Raw genomic sequence first — 21,241 nt, 5'->3', positions numbered from 1 at the left:
ATAAAAAAAAGAGTTTGGCAGTGCTCAAGGGTATCTATTTCAATGCAAGGAGTATAGCAAATAAAGCAGATGAGCTGATGGCACAGATAGACATAGCAGTATGATATCATAGCTATTACAGAAACATGGCTTAAGAAAGGACAGGAAGGGCATCTCAACGTTCCTGGTTACAGGGTTTTCAGACACGATAGGGAGGGGGATAAGAAAGGAGGGGGAGTGGCAATTTTGGTCAAGGGAACTATTACAGCTGTGAGGTGGGATGATATGTTGTAAGGTTCATCAAATGAGGCCATATGGATTGAGCTAAGGAACAAAAAAGGGGCAATCACACTGCTGGGAGTGTATTAATAGATCCCCAAACAATCAGAGGGAGAAAGAAGAGGAGATATGTAGGCAAATCTCTGAGAAGTGCAAGAACAATAGGGCAGTAATAGGGGATGTTAATTACCCCAATATTAACTGGGATAGTTTTAGTGTGAAAGGAATTGAAGGAGCAGAATTCTTGAGGTGCATTCAGGAGAACTTTTTTATCCAATATGTAGCAAGTCCAACAAGAAAGGGCGCAGTTTTTGACTTAGTTATAGGAAATGAAAATGGGCAGGTGGAAGGAGTGGCAGTGGGAGAGAATTTTGGTGGTAGTGATCATAATTCAGTCAGTTTTAACATAATTATGGAAAAGGACAGAGATTAGAATGGGAGTTAGAGTTCTCAATTGGGGCAAAGCCAATTTTACTAAACTGAGGAGTGATTTAGTGAAAGTGGACTGGAAACAACTACTTGAAGGTAAATCAATGTCAGAACAGTGGGAGGCATTCAAAGGGGAGATTCAAGGGGTTCAGGGTAAACATGTTCTCACAAAGAAAAAGGGTGAGGTGTCCAAATCTAGAGCCCCATGGATGTCAAGGAACTTACAGGGTAAGATAAGGCAGAAAGGGAAAGCTTATGTGCGACACCGAGAACTCAATACTACAGAAAGCCGAGAGGAGTATAGAAAGTGGAGGGGTGAAATCAAAAAGGAAATTAGGAAAGCAAAGAGAGGGCATGAAAGAATATTGGCAAGCAAAATCAACGTGAACCCAAAGATGTTTTATCAATACATTAAGAGTAAGTGGATAACTAAGGAGCCCATAAAAGACCAAAAAGATAACCTACGTGTAGGAATGGCAAATATTGGTATGGCTCTTTATGAATACTTTGCATCTGTCTTCACAAAAGAGGGGGACGATGCAGATATTGTAGTTAAGAAGGAAGGGTGTGAAGTATTGGATGTGATAAACATAGGGAGAGAGGAAGTATTAATGGGATTAGCATCCTCGAAAGTTGATAAATCACCAGGACCAGATGAAATGTATCCTAGGCTGTTAAAAGAAGCAAGGGAGGAAATAGCAGAGGGTCTGACCATCATTTTCCAGTCCTCACTGGATACAGGTGTGGTGCCGGAGGATTGGAGAATTGCCAACGTTGTACCTCTGTTTAAAAAGGCAGCGAAGGATAGACCGAATAATTACAGGCCAGTCTGACCTCAGTAGTGGGCAAATTATTGGAATCTATTCTGAGAGACAGGATAAACTGTCACTTAGAAAGGCACAGGTTAATCAAGGATAGTCAGCATGGATTTGTTAAGGGAAGATCTTGTTTGACCAACTTGATTGAATTTTTTGAAGACGTAACAAGGAAGATAAGATGAGGGTAGTGCAGTTGATGTGGTCTACAAGGATTTTAGCAAGGCTTTTGACAAGGCCCACATGGCAGACTGGTTAAAAAAATAAAATTCCATGGATCCAGGCAGATGCAGCAAGGCGGATACAAAATTGGTTCAGTGGCAGGAAACAAAAGGTAATTGCTGACAGCTGTTTTGGCGATTGGAGTGCTGTTTCCAGTGGCGTTCCGCAGTGCTCAGTGCTGGGCCCCTGCTTTTTGTGGGGTATATTAACAATTTGGACGTAAATCTAGGGGGCATGATCAAGAAGATTGCAGACGACACAAAGATTGGCCGTGTGGTAGATAGCGAGGAGGATAGCTGTAGGCTGCAGGAAGATGAATTTTTCCCACTGTTCAGATGGGCAGAAAAGTGGCAAATGGAATTCAACTTTGGAGAAATGTGAGGTGATGCATTTGGCGAGGTCAAATAAGGCAAAGACAAAAGGAATACATGATTAATGGGAAAATATTGAGAAGTGCAGAGGAAATAAGGGACCTTGGAGTGAATGTCCACAGATCCCTGAAGGTAGCAGGATTGGTCGATAAGGTGGTTAAGAAGGCATATGGAATCCATTCCTTTATTAGCTGAGGTATAGAATACAAGAGCAGAGAGGTTATGCTGGAACTATATAATTCATTGGTTACGCCACAACTTGAATACTGTGTGCAGTTCTCGTCACCTCATTACAGAAAGGATGTAATTGCACGAGAGAGGGTACAGAGGAGATTTACGAGGATTTTTCCAGGACTGGAAAAATGCAGCTATGAGGAAAGATTGGATAGGCTGGGGTTGTTCTCCTTGGAACAGAGAAGGCTGAAGGGAGATCATTTTGAAATGTACAAAATTTTGAGGGGCCTTGATAGAGTGGAGGTGAAGGGTCTATTTGCCTTAGCAGAGAGGTCAGTGACGAGTGGGTATAGATTTAAAGTGATTGGTAGAAAAATTAGAGGAGAGATGAGGAAAAACTTTTTCACCCAGAGAGTGGTGATGGTCTGGAACTCACTGTCTGAAAGGGTAGTTGAGGCAGAGACCCTCAACTCATTCAAGGGGAGTCTGGATATGCACCTCAAGTGCCATAATCTGCAGGGCTACGGACCATATGCTGGAAGGTGGGATTAGAATAGGTGGATCGTTTTTCGGCCAGCACAGACACGATGGGCCAAGTGGCCTCTTTCTGTGCCTTAAACTTTCTATAATTCTATGATTCATTTCTGTTTCTATTTGCATGTGCGTATCGCATATGCATGCTAGCATGGGTGTATTGTGTATCCGTAGGTGTCAATCGAATTAGAGTTTAAGTTTAAGTTTTAATAAATTTCAATCTTTCTTCTGTAAACCTAAGAAAGCCTGTTTGTGCTCATTTCTTTGCCTTACAATTGGAATTGGCACAAGGATTCACCAAGGGAGAGCTAAAACACAGTGTGTTTAAAAATAAAACCCTGTTACAGTAAGACCAGGGGAATGTAGAAAGGGACCACTAGACCTCTTTCTCACCTCGTCGTAACAAAGTTTATTAATCTTAAACTCTAATCCGGTTAACGACTACGAATATGTGACACGACCACGCTAGCATGCATACGCGATAAACGCACACGCAGATAGAGACAGAAAAAGTAGAAGGAAGAAAGGAGAAAAGTTTGAGGCGATATCTGGTAGTTACAGTCCTTTAAGTTCAATGTGGAGTCTTGGGTTGCTGGTAAGTCTTGCAATTCGTTGGGGCCCAGTTCACGCTGCAACTTGTTCCGATGTAGGAATCTTTCTCTCTTGAGGTTTACATGTCTTCCGTGGGTCCGTTGCTTGGGAGAAAGAGAGAGAGAGAGGATTCCTTGTTCCAGCTTCAGTTGCACACTGTCGTCTGAATTCAAACTGTCCTTTGGCTAGTTCAAAAAAACCTGGACCAGCCAGTTAGTCATGTGACCAGCTGGTTTAACCAGTCCTGACTTTGTGGATTGTAACATCTTAGCAGGCCTTGGAATGTGCTTCCTTACACCTTCAATGTCTGGTGATCAAAATCCATTTGGGTTAATTGGAACAGGGAATAGTCCTCTGTCTCCACAAGCAGCGTCTCTTAGTATGCAAATGTCCTCCACTCAAAGGTCTGTGATCTCTTTAACAAGCCATTTCTTCATTCCGATTTAAAATCAATATTCATATGACAAAATTAATATGCCTCATTCTTGGCAGGTGGGGGTCTGCATGACATCTGTTACAAGTTCAAATAATGTGAATTATTACAAGGAGCTGAAATACAGAAACTAATCAACTTTTAAGACAGAGCCCAACATTTCTGTATGGAAATAAAAACAAAAGAAGTGACATAATCTCGGTAAAAAGTGGCATCAGCTTGTTCATCCAGGTTTACCATTGACCCCACAATGCCTGCAAAAATAGAGATTAAAGAAAAACTTGTGAATCAGAGGACGCTAGATACACACAAGCATGTAATAGGTTGGCTACCTGGGCCAATTGGAGTATTACATTAGGAGATTGTGACTGAGGTATGTTTGCCAGCTAGCCCACAAATACCTGTAGGGGCTGTCAACTATTTACTAGTAAAGGTAATTCTGTCCTCAACTTTTATGCCACAGAAACTTTCCAGGTATCCACAAGAGACATTGCAGGAGTCAGCTATTGTCTTTTTGTTTCTGGACAACTGAAAGCATTCTAATAATGCACAAAGAATGACAAACAGCAAGCGCTCAATAAAGATTTATTTCAAAATTGCTTAACAGTGCTTGTGGTGTATATATTTAAAGTGTTTTTTTCTTTGGAGTTATCATCCTAAAACTTTGAAAGGATTCACAAGAGATGCTCCAACTTTGTTTTTGCCTGTATCGCAAAGATGTCCACTAGAGATGTCAGTGGCAAATGGTAATCTGCAGTGCACACAATGGGCTGAATATTATTAGCGCACTGTTGATTGCTTTAAAATGGCACTCTGCCTGCGCGGACCACCTGTCGCGGAGCTGCCGTGGCTCATTATAATAGACGTGACGTGCCATCCCCCCAAATGGTGTGGAGGGGGCGGGATTTCCGGCGCCAGTATCGGCATCGGGTCAGGTGGGCATCAGGTGCTGGGGCCCTATTTAAAGGGCAGCCAGCACATCAGTAATGCCTCCACTGCCAGAACAGAGCTGCCGAGAGAAGCAAAAAAACTCCTTATCTCCATAAGAATCATCTCTGTCTGAACACCCCAAAAATTTGAAGATGACGTCAGAGGGGCATTCCAGGGTGGCCCCACAGTGCAGTGATGCCTCCCTGCTCACTCTCCTCCAGGCTGTGCGGGCAAGGCAGGACGTCCTCTTCTCCAGCGATGGCAAGAAGAGGCTCTCCCGCCTGACCAAGGTAGCCTGGCTGGAGGTGGCGGAGGAGGTCAGTAGCCATGGGGCCATACGGCGTAATTGGGTCCAGTGCCAGAAAAGGATGAACGATCTGCTGCGCTCCACAAAAGTAAGTGGCACTTTAGATCAGGGCTGCACGGAATCTGGGTGTGCCCACAGTGTGACACATGTGTGCCACTGCCATGCCAAAGACATGGAAGTTGGGCAGGGAGGAAAGACGTGACAAAAATGGAAGAATGTAAGATAGAACTCACCCTTGTCTGCTGCTCAGAGCATGGCATCTACATGAGTGGCTCACTCAGTAGTGCACACTGAGCACCCCCCACCTTTGGGCCCAGCACCCCTCTTGTGACATGTGTTATGCTGTTGATTAGCCATGCTTCATATCTGCCTCCTTGCTCCTCCAGGCTAAGAGGGCACACAATACAAGGGAGGCCAGTCATGCTGGTGGAGGCGTGCCAGACATTAGAAGGCTCACAGATGATCAGGAGGAGGCACTGGAGATCTCGGTGATCCGTGTGGACTGCTCATTCGACGATGTAGACCTCGGAATCCTGGGTGAACATACGTCCATTTCATATAAGCAATGATCAATGTGAAATTGTTGTTGTTTGAGACAATGCTGTTATATTCGTGACATGTGCAACATCAAGATTGACAGTGTGCTCTTCCCATTGTATCTTCCAGGTCAGCATTCTGAATCGAACCCAGCAGCCCACGACACCTCCCACACCTCGGAGGAAGAGACACCCTCTGAAGAAGCAGCATCCCAAGACACTAACGCACATGCCACCAGCATAGATACCTCGGTGGGTATGTGTTCGGCCTTAGAGTCTGGGTCACAAGCAGCTGAGAGAACTGCAAACGCACCCGAACAGCTGACTGAGGCTGAGACAGCCAAGGCCCCTGACAGTCAGAGGCCCCAGGCTACTGATGACCATCTGCTGTCAACAGCACAGGGCCTGCTGGAGCTGTAACAGCAGTCCTGGCAACATCTGGCGGGGATGCCACAGGCCGTGCGCAGCCTTGAGCGGACAACGGGGGAGTCCATCCAGGCCATGACAGCTGCCATGTCCCAGGCAAATGAGTGCCTGGCGTCATCCATTGAGGCGGCAGCAGCCCACTTGGTGAGCCAGATTCCAGTAATACGCACTGACCTGCAATCCCTCGCCACGGCCATGACATCCAGTCAGCATTGGCAAGGCGAGAGAGGGACCAGGGGCATGGAGACTGTCCCTGCCCATGGTCCTTCCCGGGAGAGCAGAGGGGCTCCAATGAGCCCTGAGATGGAGGTGTTGATCTTGTGCGCCAGATCTGGGGTCCCCCCTCAAGGTGATTCCAATGTGGATGCCGGCCCCTCCGCCAGTGAGTCAATCTCCAGCAGTCGCGACAGCTGAGGAGGGTTCTGTGATGACGCAGGATTCTCCAGCCAGCTGGGGCCCTCCTGACCCCAGGTGCACAGAGGACAACCGCCAGTCATCCACAGCCAAAGGGCAATCAGATCAGTAGCCTCCCTCCAGTCAGGCTGCTAGCGCAGAGGTGGCACCGCGAAGGAGCACCCATAAGCATTTAGAAAAAACACACTGACACAAATGGGAATGCACGGGTGCCACAACAATATAAAGAGGTATATCAATAATTGTTCTTCATAAACATGTGTGTCGTTTTTACTGAGTGAATGACGTGTGCCAGTATGTACCGCTCATGTCTCATCCCTTTACTTCATTGGCCTTTCAGGACTGCCAATGTACATCATTGCCATTTCAGCATTACTCATGTGTGTCTCCACAGATGCAGTAACATGGACAATGGCTCAGTCTACTGCTGCCTCTAATGGTTGAGACAAAGATGTTGCAGATGCGGACTGCTGCACAGCAGGTGAGCGAGAGTGCTTTGTGGCTTGCAAAGCCCATGGTGGTTCCTATGGTGCGGAAAACCTTTGATCAATAAGGCGCTGCCGTGCATCCCTAGCTCTCTGCACGTCCTGCATGCAGCAACTGGGTGCTCTCTGTCCTCCCATGCAACTTTCCTGCTGTAAGTCCTCAGCGTCCTCATCGTCCGAGGAGAAGTCCTACTCCTGTCTCTCCTCATCCTGTAAGGCCGCCCCCGTATTGAGTGCATAGTTGTGCACAGCACAGCAAACAGCAACAATACGAGCTACTCTTTCTGGCTTGTACTGCAGGGCACCACCCAATCTATCCAGGCAGCGGATCACATTTTCAACATGCTCAATGGTGACTCTTGTCACGCCGTGGCTGGCATTGTATCTCTCCTCTGCATCAGTGGCGGGGTGTCTTACTGGTGTCAGGAGCCGTGTATGCAAGGGGTAGCCCTTGTCTCCAAGAAGCCACACCTCCATCTGAGCCAGTTCATTGATCTGCAACGGCAGCTGGGACTGGCGCAGGATGAAGTCATCATGGCAGCTGTGTGGAAAGCAGGCACAGATCTGCATGAAGCACCTCCGGTGATCACATACCTGCAGTATATTGATAAGAGTGGAATCCCTTACAGTTCGCATATGCAGCTGCTCGCCCGGCGGGAGCCTTGATGGCCACATGGGTGCATTCTATGGCCCCTTGCACCTGTGGGAATCCCATGATGGAGCCGAAACTGATCGCCCTCTGGGCCTGGCTCTCAGGGTCCGTCGTGAAGCGGATATAGTCACCAGCCCTCCGGTACAGGGCATTGGTGACTTCCCTGATGCAGCAGTGCACTGCTGACTGTGTGACCCCACAAAGGTCCCTGAAATGATGCAGTGGTGTGGAAGTTAACAGCCACTGTCACTTTGAGGGCCACAGGCATAGGATGACCACCGAAGCCCATTGGCTGCAGGTCATCATTCAACAGGGCACAGAGATGTGTCACTGCCTCTCTCGACATCCGCAGTCGCCTCTGACACTGGCGCTCTGACATCTGCAGGTATGTCATGCAGGACCTGTAGATGCGCAGAGTGGGTACGCAGTACCTCCCTACACATTGTGCCCCAGTAATGCCATTCTCCCTCCCACCTCCCTACAGGATGCAGAGTTGTGCCCCCTTTAATGTACTCCTCCTCCCACCTCCCTTGATGCCTGCAGAGTTATGCCCCCAGTAATGCCAACCACCACCCCCCTCCCCACCTCCGTGAAAACGCTTGCAGAGTTGAGACCCATCTCACAAGACCTACCTGCAAAGGCTCCAATGACTGCAATGGCTGTCTGGCTGGCTTTTATAAGTTGTGAATGGGATGGCATGTGAGAGACGCCTGTTCACTGGAAGATGCCAAACGGAGAAGTTAGAGGCAGCGGGATGCATAATGAGGCAAGGTAAGTAGCACTTTGAATATTTAAATTGGTGTTCCACTGCCAAGCAGCTGGGGTGCACTCCGAGGTCCTGCTGCCGCTGGTAAAATGGGCGGAGCCTTTCCAGTGTCGGGGAGCGTGGTGGGACTTTCCCGGAATTATTTTCTGGGCCCCCCGTCATGAGTCCCTCTGTCGGGGGGCTGGTAAAATTCAGTCCAATATTACTCATGGGGGATGGACTTGCATATTTGGGTGTTCAACTCCCTCAAAGTATCTACCTTCCAGTGTGTGCAAGTAACTGTAGAGCTCTGGTACCAGCTTCCATTTGAAAGTAGACCAAGATCTATATTCTGATATAAATCAAATGGGGCATGCTGAACTTGAAAAAACTGATCCTTCATGAGTCACCACCATTGCTACCCATTTTTTGTTGGTACCTGGTTCAAATGGAAGTAGATGGTCAGATGCACCTTGCTGGGTTTACTTTGCTCCATGAAGAGCAAATGGGCATTTTATGTACATAAATCAGAGAATCATAGATTGATACAACACAGAAGAGCATAAGTCCAAATTGGTAGTGAAACGTTATTACAGGCATCATTATGCACTTACGTACAAATAGGTGACAAATTTGAATCATACAGCACAGAAGGAGGCCATTCGGCCCATTGTGTCTTTGCTGGGTCTTTGAAAGAGCTATTCAATTTGTCACAGTCCCAGCTCTTGCCCATAGCTCTGCAAATTTCTCCTTTTCAATTATATATCCAATTTCCTTCCTAAAGTTACTATTGAATCCGCTTCCACCAGCCTTTCAGGTAGTGCATTCCAGATTGTAACAAACATATGACAAATGTTGATGCAACTTATCATGCAATTCACAGAATTAATATCGTACATATTAGTAATTCTGCATATTCCCCCCAGTCGCACACTTCAAGACTCTTTCCACATAAAATCAACAGTAGGTTTCTCATTTGAAATGAACCATTTTATATCTAGGGATCGAATTCCTGTTCTATAGCACATTCCTATTATGCACAACTTTTATCTTTAAACACAAGAGCAGTGGAAATTAAAACACAATGAATCAACTCGTGTGCTTCTTTTCCACACAATATTCTTTCTCATTGTGACATGCATAATTCAATATATAAACCTCTGCCAAATCTAAATCACTACTTGTTACATCGTTATCAACATATCTCTGTCTACATCTTTAACTTACTACATTTCTTCAAAGCCATACAGATCATGTGTTACTACTTTAATGTTAATACTTTACATGTATCTTCTAAGTCATCCAACTTTGTTCAGACCTCCGAACAGATCTTCTAGTAGTTGCAACCAAGTTCATGGTTGATGAACAATGCCACCTCCATTACAGTACAAAGAGGTCACCCTCCCCCATCAAAGCTCTTGCTTGTATTTTTCAGTGGAGGTTACCAGCAATTACATTGGTAAATCTAACTTTTCAGCTAAAGTTTAATAAACCTGGACATTTATGCTGGTTAAGTGACTCATTTGTTATTTCAGAGACATTAAAAGACCATTACAACAGAAACATCATTAATTTTTGTTGGTTGCTATACGTGTTACGGCTTACAAAAATTAAAATAATGTGTTTCTAAGCTATGCATTCCTGTTAATTAGAATTTAAAATTCTCCCACTTAAAAAAATCTTCCAGGTCCTAAGTTAGTAGCTATAATATATTGCAGATGATCCAAGTGAAAATCATCTCCAACTGGGCTTCACGTTTCAATAGATGGAAAGCATTAGCAAATTTAGTTAAAAACTGAAAGAACTTACAGCAAAAAGGTATTTTATCATTACTGATTTAACGCATCATAAACACTTGTTCACATTATCTGGATGTTGGCACAGTACAAACAAACCACAAAACATGCATTGTGTCTCCTTCTGCCAGAGTTGCTCTTTCAATGCCAGCCTTATCACTAAGGTCAGGTCAGCAGAAATTACATCTCTGTGTTAGAATTATGCACAAAGTTAGTACAAATTCAAGCTTGTTTGAAGGTATACAGCTATTCTACTGGAGACTGCAGCAACGCCTTATTACCAGCTCAAGTTTAGACAAACCTTTGATGATATTGGCGCCTTTTTCAAAACATAGTTGGGCACCATGCAGTGCATAATCATTAAAGCCACACAAAAAAAGTATAAAGTAAGCGTTTATTTTCGCCGCATGTTTCCCGTTAGCTTGGTTGTTCTTACCTGACTGCTCTTCCCGATCCTGGCGTTTCCAGACAGGATGATAAAGCGATTGCTTACTAAACTCGCCATGAAGACGCCTTTAGCTTCCCACACCGGTAGCCGTTTCCTTTCTTGTAGGAGTTTGTAATAGCGAGAAGAATAAGGCAGTCCGTCAAAGGGGTTTAGCTCGAAGTCTGCATCACAGAGTAAAACTTCATCCCCACTGTCGGATCCAAACTCTTCCGGAAAAGTTTGTCTGTCACTGAGCAAGGGGCTGTCCTGGTTTGTTGTGTGCAGTTGAAGAGCAGCCATAGCAGCCACAGTGTGGCTAGACAGAGCTAAGCAGACTGATGCAACTATGAGAGCCAAGTTACTTTAATTTGTTCTGTTAGTAATTGCTCCTGTAACGAGTTAAAGATTCACACCAACACTTCCTGCTACAATTCACAGCCATCTCGCACTCTCCCCATCGTCTATTTTCGTAGCGAACATCTGCAATCAAAATTAATGTTTATTGAAGATCGACTGTTTAAAGATTTTGGATTAAAACAAGTTTTTTTTTTAGTTTAAAGCTGCTCGATTTCCCTCCATCCCAGCCCCACGTGTCGGGCTATTGATGGACTCTGAATAGTCAGGGCTAAACGAGAGAGTATTGTACAGAATAATACGGTCATGTGGCCACTTAATCTCCTGACAATACCGGTCGGGAAATGCTTGTTGGAAACTGCAGAGTGTGAAAGGTTTAATTGGTCTCTCAGTAACCGGCTGCACAAACACATCTGTCACAGAACCGGCTGGCCAAGGCGCTTAAAGAAATGCAAATCATCACTCTCTGCTTGCTTTGAATGTGAATCACATCACATCAGATTTAATTGTGTTTGCGCCGCGCAATCTGAGCGGGCACTGGACTGTGGATGCCTTCCTCACAGCCAGAAAGTAACCTTCCAAAAGGGAGAGTCACTAACCGAATATGCTACGTTAGTTTCATCCATATCCTTAAAAGAACCACGAAGTATGCGATGCAATTTAAGAAAAAATGCAGTTCGTATTTCTGTAACTTACACTGTTTTTATTTCATGAACTACAAGGAATTTATCAAGCTAAGGCGCACCTTACTTTCACTTTTTAATGAAAAGCCAAGGTGCGGTACATAATTAAAATTGAAAAAAATAAAAGAGACCATGTAAATTAGAAAGTGATGAATAAGTGAGTTTGAGTTTATTTTAAAAACTTGAGGCTTGCAGGAATCAGATAGATGAATTCCACAGTTTTGCGATCCTGGGTAAGACAGAATCTTGATTAACCTTGATTTCAACACAGTATGGATGTAATGAGGAGAGGGAGATTGTCAGACCAGATAGTTCGAATTTAGAAGCAACAAGAGATGGAAGTTTAGAGGAGCACTGACCATAGCAGTAATTTAGATAAAGAGGGACGGAGGACCAGAAGTGAGGACAACACGTTTTTCTTGGATCTTGTCTGTGCAGAAGTGCAAGAGATGTGAGGAAAGTCTCTGCTGGTATGGGAGCAATATTTGACTTTATAGGAAATTAAGAGTTAGTGAGCAAAGAGGTATTTGGCGGATTAGTGAAAACCAACCTCCTTTAGCAATAGATATGTGGGGATTCCACTTGCGGCCAGAGCAGTTAGTTGACCATGAACGCTAAGACATGAAGCATTATTTGTGGAAACATCAAAGGCTTTAGCTGTTAATCTTGGAAAGAACATGAAGAAATAGTGTCAGTAAAACCCTAGGAGAAGAACTGCAACAGCTCCCATATATAGCAATATTGTAAGCACTATTTTTGAATGCATCCACCAGGCTATACACTGAGTAATTTCTCTCCCCGCCCCCCGCATCCTCCTCTATGCAGGTAATCAAATACGCTTTGACTAACTTGACTACAGCATTCAATATTGACTTGGTAAAAAGATGATAGAAGTTGTTCTAAACTTACTTGTTGACCAACATCTAATGTATTATAGTGGATGCATTGGTGATCATCTTCCAAAATTCTATAGATTCTGGAGTAAAGGCCAGTTCGGGTCTGCAAATGGACAGAACCACATCCGACCCAAGCCTGACCCTGCCCGAGTGCTTTCACTTTTTCCGGTGCCCGACATGACCCAACCCGACCATCAGTTGAGCTAGCTTCCATTTTTCACTTTGTTGTTTATCTGCACAAGCTTAAAAAATCTGTAACTAAGCAACCTTTCAAGTTCAAAAGGTACATTAATATTGGAGCCAGGTACCAGAAGTGGTGATAGAGTGTGTCTAATGCAGCCCGACCTGACCTCAGCCCGAATGCCGGACTTGGAAGAGCGAACCGACCCGAACCTGACACATGTCGTCAGGTCCCGTCAGGTTCAGATCGGGTAGCCATGCTCTATTCTGGAATGGTTCCCACAGATTGGAAGGTAGCAAATGTCACCCACTATTCAAGAAGGGAGGGAGAGAGAAAACAGGGAATTACAGACCTGTTAGCCTTACGTCAGTCATTGGGAAAATGCTAGAATCTATTCTAAAGGATGTGATAAATGGACACTTGGATAATAATCATCTGATTGGGCATAGTCAAGATGAATTTATAAATGGGAAATCATGTTTGACGAACTTTTTGGAGTTTTTTGAGGATGTTACTCAGAATTGATAAAGGGGAGTCGGTGGACATGGTATACTTGGATTTTCAGAAGGCGGTTAATAAGTTCTCCACAGGAGATTGGTGAGCAAAATTAAAGCATATGGGATAAGAGTTAATATACTGACATGGATTAAGGATTGGTTAACAGGCAGAAAGCAGAGAGTAGGAATAAACGGGTCATTATCGCGTCGGCAGGCTGTGAATAGTGGGGTACCACAGGGATCAGTGCTTGGGTCCCAGCTGTTCACAATATATATCAATGATTTGGTTGTGGGGACCAAATGTAATATTTCCAAGTTTGCGGATGGACCAAAACTATGTGGGAATGTGTGTTGTCAGGAAGATGCAAAGCGGCTTCAAGGGGATTTGGACAGACTTAGTGAGTGGGGAAGAATGTGGCAGATGGAATATAATGTGGAAAAATGTGAGGTTAACCACTTTGGGAGGAGGAATAGATGTGCAGAGTATTTCTTAAATGGTAAGCGATTATAAAGTGTAGATGTACAAAGGGACCTGGGTGTCCTTGTCAATAAGTCACTGAAAGCTAACATGCAGATACAGCAAGCAATTAGGAAGGCTAATAGTATGTGCCTTTATCGCAAGAGGATTTGAGTATAGGAGTAATGCTATATTGAAGTCTTGCTTCAATTATATAGAACCTTGGTTAGATCGCACTTGGAGTACTGTATTGTTATAGAGGGAGTGCAATGTAGATTCACCAGACTTGTTCCTGGGACGGCTGGACTGTCCTATGAAGAGAGATTGGGGAAACTGGGCCTATATTCTCTAGAGTTGCAAATAATAAGAGGTGATCTCATTGAAACCTGCAAAATACTTAAAGGGCTAGACAGGGTAGATACAGCTAAGATGTTTCCCCTGATTGGGGAGTGTAGAACCAGGGGACACAATTTCAAAAAAAGGGGGCAGCCACCTAGGACAGAGATAAGGAGAAATTTCTTTACTCAGAGGTTTGTGAATCTTTGGAATTCTCTACCACAGAGGGCTGTGGAAGCTCAGTCATTGAGTATGTTTAAAGCAAAGATTGACAGATTTCTAAATTTCAAATGATATAAGGGGATATGGGGATAGTGTGGGAAAAAGCATTTAAGTGGATGATCAGCCATGATCATATTGAATGGCAGGGCAGGCTCAATGGGCTGAATGGCCTACTCCTGCTCCTATATTCCTATGTATTATGTAAATTGCAGTGAAAAACATTTTCACAAGAATTGTGGGTGATGGAATTGTGACCAAAACTTCACCACAATTCTTCTGGCCCTTCTCGCCCCGAAAGGAAAAAAGATAAACTCATTTTCAGGAAGAGACAATGCATCTTTAAAGAAAACAAAATGATAAAATACTTGGTATAAAAATCAATTTTGTTAGAGGTCAAAAATGTACGATGACATTTTGTAATTTACAGCATGCAAACCATAATCTCTTTTGGTATTTATTCATCTCTAATGAGATTTCAGATTATAAATGGTTTTCACAGACCATGAAGGATTTTGAGCATGAAGGGTTCAAAATGTGGAAAATCTGTAACATTATGAGGTGCAACAAATATATTATCTCAATATTTTTCTTTGAATTCACTAAAGAAATTCACAAAGGGCCATTTTCCCAAACTGTATTCAAGAACATGATTATGGTTTCTAATTAAGTTAGTTTATTTATCTATTAATGGCAGGTGTAAAATGACGAGTACCAAATTTTTGAAACAACTTTCAATAAGAATTCACAGAAGTGAGGCTGTACTAGGTCTTCACCGGAACCTCTCATCCTGATGCTTCTTCATCTACATGCTGCCCCTTGGCGACACCATCTGCAGACATAGGTCAGCTTCCATATGTGCACTGACGCCACCCAGCTATATTTCTTCGCTACCTGTTTCAGCCCAACCCTACCTCTGTATTATCAGACTGCTTGTCAGGCATCCAGTCCTGTCTGAGCTGTAATCGCCTCCAGTTAAACATTGGAAAGACTGACATTATCATCTTCAGACCCTACCACAAACTCAGTATCCTTGCCGTCAATTCCATCCCCCTCTCCAGCCATTGTCTCAGATTGAACTAGACTGTTTGCAACCTTGGAATCCTGTTTGACACTGAGCTGAGCTTCGACCTTATATCCTCTCTATAACAGAGTGTCATCAGTGCAAAAGACAAGGCTGAAGCATTTGCATCCATCTTCAGCCAGAAGTGCTGCGTGGATGATCCATCTCAGCCTCCTCCTGAAGCCCCCAGCATCACAGATACTAGTCTTCAGCCAATCCGATTCACTCTACGTGATATCAAGAAATGACTGAAGGCACTGGCTATTGCAAAGGCTACGGGCCCTGACATCATTCTGGCAATAGTACTCAAAACTTGTGCTCCAGAACTATCTGTGCCCGTAGCCAAGCTGTTCCAGTACAGCTACAACACTGGCATCTACCCGGCAATGTGGAAAATGGCCCAAGCATATCCTGTACACAAAAAGCAGGACAAATCCAACCCAGCCAATTACCGCCCTGTCAGCTTACTCTCGATCATCAGCAAAGTAATGGAAGGGGCCGTCGACAGTGCTATCAAGCAGCACTTGCGCTCAGTTTGTGTTCCGTCAGGGCCACTCAGCTCCTGACCTCATTATAGCCTTTGTCCAAACATGGACAAAAGAGCTGAACTCCAGAGGTGAGGTGAGAAGGACTGCCCTCGACATCAAGGCAGCATTTGACTGAGCGTGGCGTCAGGAAGCTTGAGCAAAACTGGAGTCAATGGGAATCGGGGGAAAACTCTCCGCTGGTTGGAGTCAAACTAGCACAAAGGAAGGTGGTTGTGGTTGTTGGAGGTCAATCAATTCAGTCCCAGGACATCACTGCAGGAGTTCCTCAGGGTAGTGTTCTAGGCCCAACCATCTTCAGCTGCTTCATCAATGTCCTTCCCTCCATCATAAGGTTAGAGGTTCGCTGATAATTGCGCAATGTTCAGTACCATTCGCAACTCCTCAGATAATGAAACAGCCCATGTCCAGATGCAGCAAGACCTGGACAACATCCAGGCTTGGGCTGATAAGTGGCAAGTAACATTCATGCCACACAAGTGTCAGGCAATGACCACCTCAAACAGGAGAGAATCTAACCATCTCCCCTTGACATTCAAAGGCATTACCATCACTGAATCCCCCACTATCAACATCCTCGGGGTTACCATTGACCAGAAACTGAACTGGAGTAGCCATATAAATAACATGGCTACAAGAGCAGGTCAGAGGCTAGGAATCCTGCGGCAAGTAACTCACGTCCTGACTCCCCAAGTCTGTCCACAAGGCACAGGTCAGGGGTGTGATGGAATACTCACCACTTGCCTGGATGGATGCAGCTTCAAGAACACTCAAGAAGCTCGACACCATTCAGGACAAAGCAGTCCGCTTGAGAGGCACCCCATCCACCACCTTCAACATTCACTCCCTTCACCACCAATGCACAGTGGCAGCAGTGTGTACCATCTTCAAGATGCACTGCAGCAACTCACCAAAGCTCCTTAGACAGAGCCTTCCAAATCCGTGACCTCTGCCACCTATAAGGACAAGGGCACCAGATACTTGGGAACACTACCACCTCCAGGTTCCCCTCCAAGCTGCATACCATCCTGACTTGGTACTATATCGCTGTTCCTTCAGTATCACTGGATCAAAATCCTGGAACTCCCTTCCCAGCAGCACTGTGGGTGTACCTACACCCCAAGGACTGCAGCAGTTCAAGAAGGCAGCTCACCACCACCTTCTCAAGGGCAATTAGGGAAAGGCAACAAATACTGGCCTAGCCAGCGATACCCACATCCCATGAACAAATAAGAATAAAACAGAGAGCACTTACTTATTTACACTTCCATCGTATCACCTGCCTCTGCCCCAGCCTCAGCCTGCGTCTGAAGATCTCATCCATGCCTTTACCATCTCTGGACTCAACTATTCCAATACTCTCCAGAATGGCCTCCCATCCTCCATCTTTGATAAACTTCAGCTTATCCAAACTCTGATCTTGCACCAAGTCCTACTCATCCATCCCTGCTGTCTTCACTAACTGATGATAGTACCCAGTTCTCCAAAACCTCCAATTTAAAATCCTCATCCCCATGTTTAAATTCCTTCATGGCCTTGCTTTTCCCCATTTATGTAACCTCCTCCATCTCTACAATCTCTCCTACCTCCCAGAACTCTGTGTACCTTGATTCTGGCCTGTTGTGCAATTTGCTCCTGCTCCTTGTCCGTTGGCTACTGTTCCGTCTGTTAACTAGGTCCCAGAGTCTGGAATTTCCTTCACAAATGTTCCACCTCTCCTCCTTTAAGGTCCCCTCTTAAAACCGACTTCTTTGACCAAGCTTTTAGTCATACCTTCGTATCACTCCTTGGGCTTGTAACTCATGGAATAAAAGGGACAGTAGCAACATGGATACGAAATTGGCTGAGTGGTGGGAAACAAAGAGTAGTGGTTAATGAATGTTTTTCAGGCTGAAGGAAGGTTTGTAGTTGAGTTCCCCAGGGATCAGTGTTGGGACCTTTGCTTTTCCTGATTTGTATTAATGACCTATACCTTGGTGCACAGGGCACAATTTCAAAGTTTGCTGATGATACGAAACTTGGAAGCATTGTGAACTGTGAGAAAGATTGTGTAGAACTTCAAAAGGACATAGACAAGTTGGTGGAATGGGCAGACAGGTGGCAGATGAAGTTCAATGCAGAGAAATGTGAAGTGATTCATTTTGGTAGGAAGAACATGGAGAGACAATATAGAATAAAGGGTACAATTCTAAAGGAGGTGCAGCAGCAGGGGGACCTAGGTGTACTTGTGCATAAGTCATTGAAGGTGGCAAAGCAGGTTGAGAGAACAGTTAATAAAGCATACAGTATCCTAGGCTTTTTTAATTGGGGCATAGAGTACAAGAGCAAGGAAGTTATGTTGAACCTGTTTAAGACACTAATTTGGCCTCAGCTGGAGTATTGCGCCGAGTTCTGGCACCGCACTTTAGGAAAGACGTGAGGGCATTGGAGAAAATACAGAAAATATTAATGAGAATGGTTCTAGGGATGAGGAATTTCAGTTATGAAGAGAGATTGGAGAAGTTTGGACAGTTTCCCTAGAAGAGGAGGCTGAGAGGTGATTCGATAGAGGTATTCAAAATCATGAGGGGTCTGGACAGAGTAGATACAGAGAAACTGTTTCCACTTGTGAAAGGATCGAGAACGAGACGGCACAGATTTAAAGTATTTGGTAAGAGAAGCAAAAGTGACATGGGGAAAAACATTTTCACGCAGTGAGTGGTTAAGGTCTGGAATACTCTGCCTGAGATTGTGGTGGAGGCAGGTTCAATTGAAGCATTCAAAAGGGAATTAGACAGTTATATGAAAAGGAAGAATGCACAGGGTTATGGGGAGAAGGCAGGGGAATGGAATTGAGGGAACTGCTCTTTCAGAGAGCCAGTCGGACACGATGGGCCAAATGGCCTCCATCTGCACTGTAACGATTCTGTGATTCTGGGCTCTGCATCTAGTTTTGGCTGATAGTCTTCTGTGAAGTGCCTTGGGACATTTTCTACATTAAAAGGGCTATACAGATGCAAGCTGTACTTGTTGAAATATTTAAATATTATGAAATGTCTTTTTAAAATGAAGGTGGCATGTATGATGCACTTAACCTAGCATAGGCTAAAAATAAAGCTTAAGGTCATACACCACGCTGGTTACACGGACTATAATGACTTGTTCTGTGTGATTGCAAAATATGGATAGTTTAATTTGATGTACCAATACTTCGAAAATACTTTCACTTGTTTTACTGTTGATAAGGTCTCACCTTTAGTGCTCACTTTTTCTTTAATGAATGCATTCAGCACAATTGGCCAGATCACTTAGCACTCAGATTTTCCATGTATACAATTACAAACAATTGCACTGCATATAAACACCAGCACAATGCAACGACAAAGCAAAACGCCAGAAAGAGCGGGGTTGGTTTGTGTGGGGCGCCGTTGTCTGCAGAGTAGCTCGGGGATTCGTGTTTCCCGGGCAACATACGATCGGCGTCCGGAGAGAGAAGGAAAGAGAGAGGGAATCACCTCGTCTGAGCAGGGAGTCAGCAGACAGGATTAGGCAGTGAGTAGAGGGAGGGCCGAGATTTTAACAAGGAGAGAGCAGGTAGGGCCAGGAGACTCTGGTGAAATCGTGGTGTGATAGATATTGGGAGTTTGTAACTCTGGAGACTTAATTTAGGAAAAATGCACTCCTGTTCACCAGTTGAAAAATAATAACATCCGTTAATTCATGGAAGGTAAGTTAGATTTATTGAGCATCCAGTTTGACTATGAATGATTGCAAAAGTTGTATGTGATCCTGGTTCGTCGATTCCCATTTCCATTTATTGGCTCTAGATGTTGGTAAAATTTAAAGATGTTTACCTAGAATGGGGGAAAAATCAAAACGACATGAAAGCACAGACGGCTTTTGGCATATGTCTGGGCGGAGGCATTAGGCAGCAAAGGGTGTAGGTCTCATGGCATGTAGACAATCACGACAGTAGGCATTTACACAGTGACATTACAATGGTGACATAAACATGCACAATGGCGACACATATGTATGTTCAATAACAATGAGAAGTGCATGTGCGCAATGATAATGTACATATGTCCAATAATATACATATAGTGATAGCACACGTACATAGTATTAACTACCCAGCAAAGAGTAAGAAATATTAATTGTACTGAATTCACTTGTGAAAAACTTATGAATCACTTAATTATATTTTTAAAATATAATTATATAGAAAGAAAGAACATGCCTATAGGTAGGGCTTTTTAACATCCTTAGGATGTCCCTACATGCTTCACAAACAATGAATTACTTTATGAAGTTTAATCACAGTTTTTTTTTGGAAAAAAGGTGCCAGCAAGATTTTACAAACAGCAAACAAAGGGCTAGTTTTGGTGGTGCTGATAGTGCTAGTTGAGGGGTTCTTTCAATACTGCCATGGGATCTTTTAACATCCATCGGAACAGAGAGACAGGGCCTCAGTTAATGCCTCATTCAAAATATGGCACCTCAGACAATACAGCACACCTCCAATACTGCATTGAAGAGTCAGTCTATATTCTATAAAGTTTTGGATTGGAGCTTACATCCACAATTTTATGACTCAGAGGCAAGAGTGAGAGCTACCACTGAGCCAAGGCTAACGTTCTGGTTGCTGAGCACTTAATTTAGGGAGGGAGTTGGGTTTGTTTCTGATTTTTAAAATGGACCTTTTATTTTAAAATAAAAACCTTAATAATTTATTCAGTAGTCAGATTCAAAGCTATTTTTTTATCTCATGTGCAAAATAAAGTTTGCTGTTGATTGAGGGAGGAATTTTAACCAAACAACTGAGAGAACTTTTTGCTCCTCCTCAAATATTTCCATAGGATCCTTTCCATTCACCTGACAGGCTGATAAAGCCTCAGTCTATCCCTGGGTATTGCACTGCCCTCAACCAAAACCTAAATTATGTATTTGACTCTGAGAGTATGGTTGAAACCCATAGTTTTCTGTTGCAAAGTTGAGAATGAAACCAACTGTGCTAAACTAACCGTAGTGAATGATTACTACTTCTCGTGAATTATATTGAAAATAGTCTGCGACTGATTTTAAAAAATGGTAAAATAATGGCCCAAGTTGTGCATAGATAATAGTGGTGAGGCTAACAACGTTCCTAGTTATTAAGGAGTAAATCAGAAAGCAATGTCTGGTGTAATAAAAGCAAAATACTGCAAATGCTGGAAATCTGAAATAATAACAAAAAGTGCCGGAAAATACTTGGCAAGTCAGGCAGCATCGGTGGAGAGAGAATCAAAGTTAACGTTTCAGGTCAGTTCTGATGAAAGGTCTCTGACCTGAAACGTTAACTTTGTTTCTCTCTCCACAGATGCTGCCAGACCTGCTGAGTATTTTCCAGCATTTTTTGTTTTCATATAAGCAATATCTGGGTGTTCGCACATGCACAGTTAAACATAGAATTCTGGAAGTTGCTGTTAGAGGTACCTTGCTCCTCT

The 21,241-nt window shown here is 43.9% G+C and overlaps 2 protein-coding genes across 2 annotated transcripts in view; one reads left to right on the top strand and one right to left on the bottom strand.

Annotated features, from left to right (window-relative positions):
• Window positions 1–10,845, bottom strand: part of LOC137380938 (putative pre-mRNA-splicing factor ATP-dependent RNA helicase DHX32) — a 39,287-nt gene extending 28,442 nt beyond the window's left edge. Inside the window, exon 1 of the mRNA XM_068053346.1 lies at window positions 10,555–10,845. Coding sequence (XP_067909447.1) covers window positions 10,555–10,845 — 291 coding nt within the window. The remainder of the gene's footprint in view (window positions 1–10,554) is intronic.
• Window positions 10,846–19,319: 8,474 nt separating this feature from the next.
• Window positions 19,320–21,241, top strand: part of fank1 (fibronectin type III and ankyrin repeat domains 1) — a 62,149-nt gene continuing 60,227 nt past the window's right edge. The window contains exon 1 of the mRNA XM_068052749.1: window positions 19,320–19,482. Coding sequence (XP_067908850.1) covers window positions 19,476–19,482 — 7 coding nt within the window. The 5' untranslated portion in view covers window positions 19,320–19,475. The remainder of the gene's footprint in view (window positions 19,483–21,241) is intronic.

Source organism: Heterodontus francisci, chromosome 20 (genome assembly GCF_036365525.1).
Source record: "Heterodontus francisci isolate sHetFra1 chromosome 20, sHetFra1.hap1, whole genome shotgun sequence".
NCBI classification, from domain to species: Eukaryota; Metazoa; Chordata; class Chondrichthyes; order Heterodontiformes; family Heterodontidae; genus Heterodontus; species Heterodontus francisci.
The sequence above is the reverse complement of the archived record's forward strand: the minus strand, read 5'-3'. Positions and strand labels throughout refer to the sequence as shown.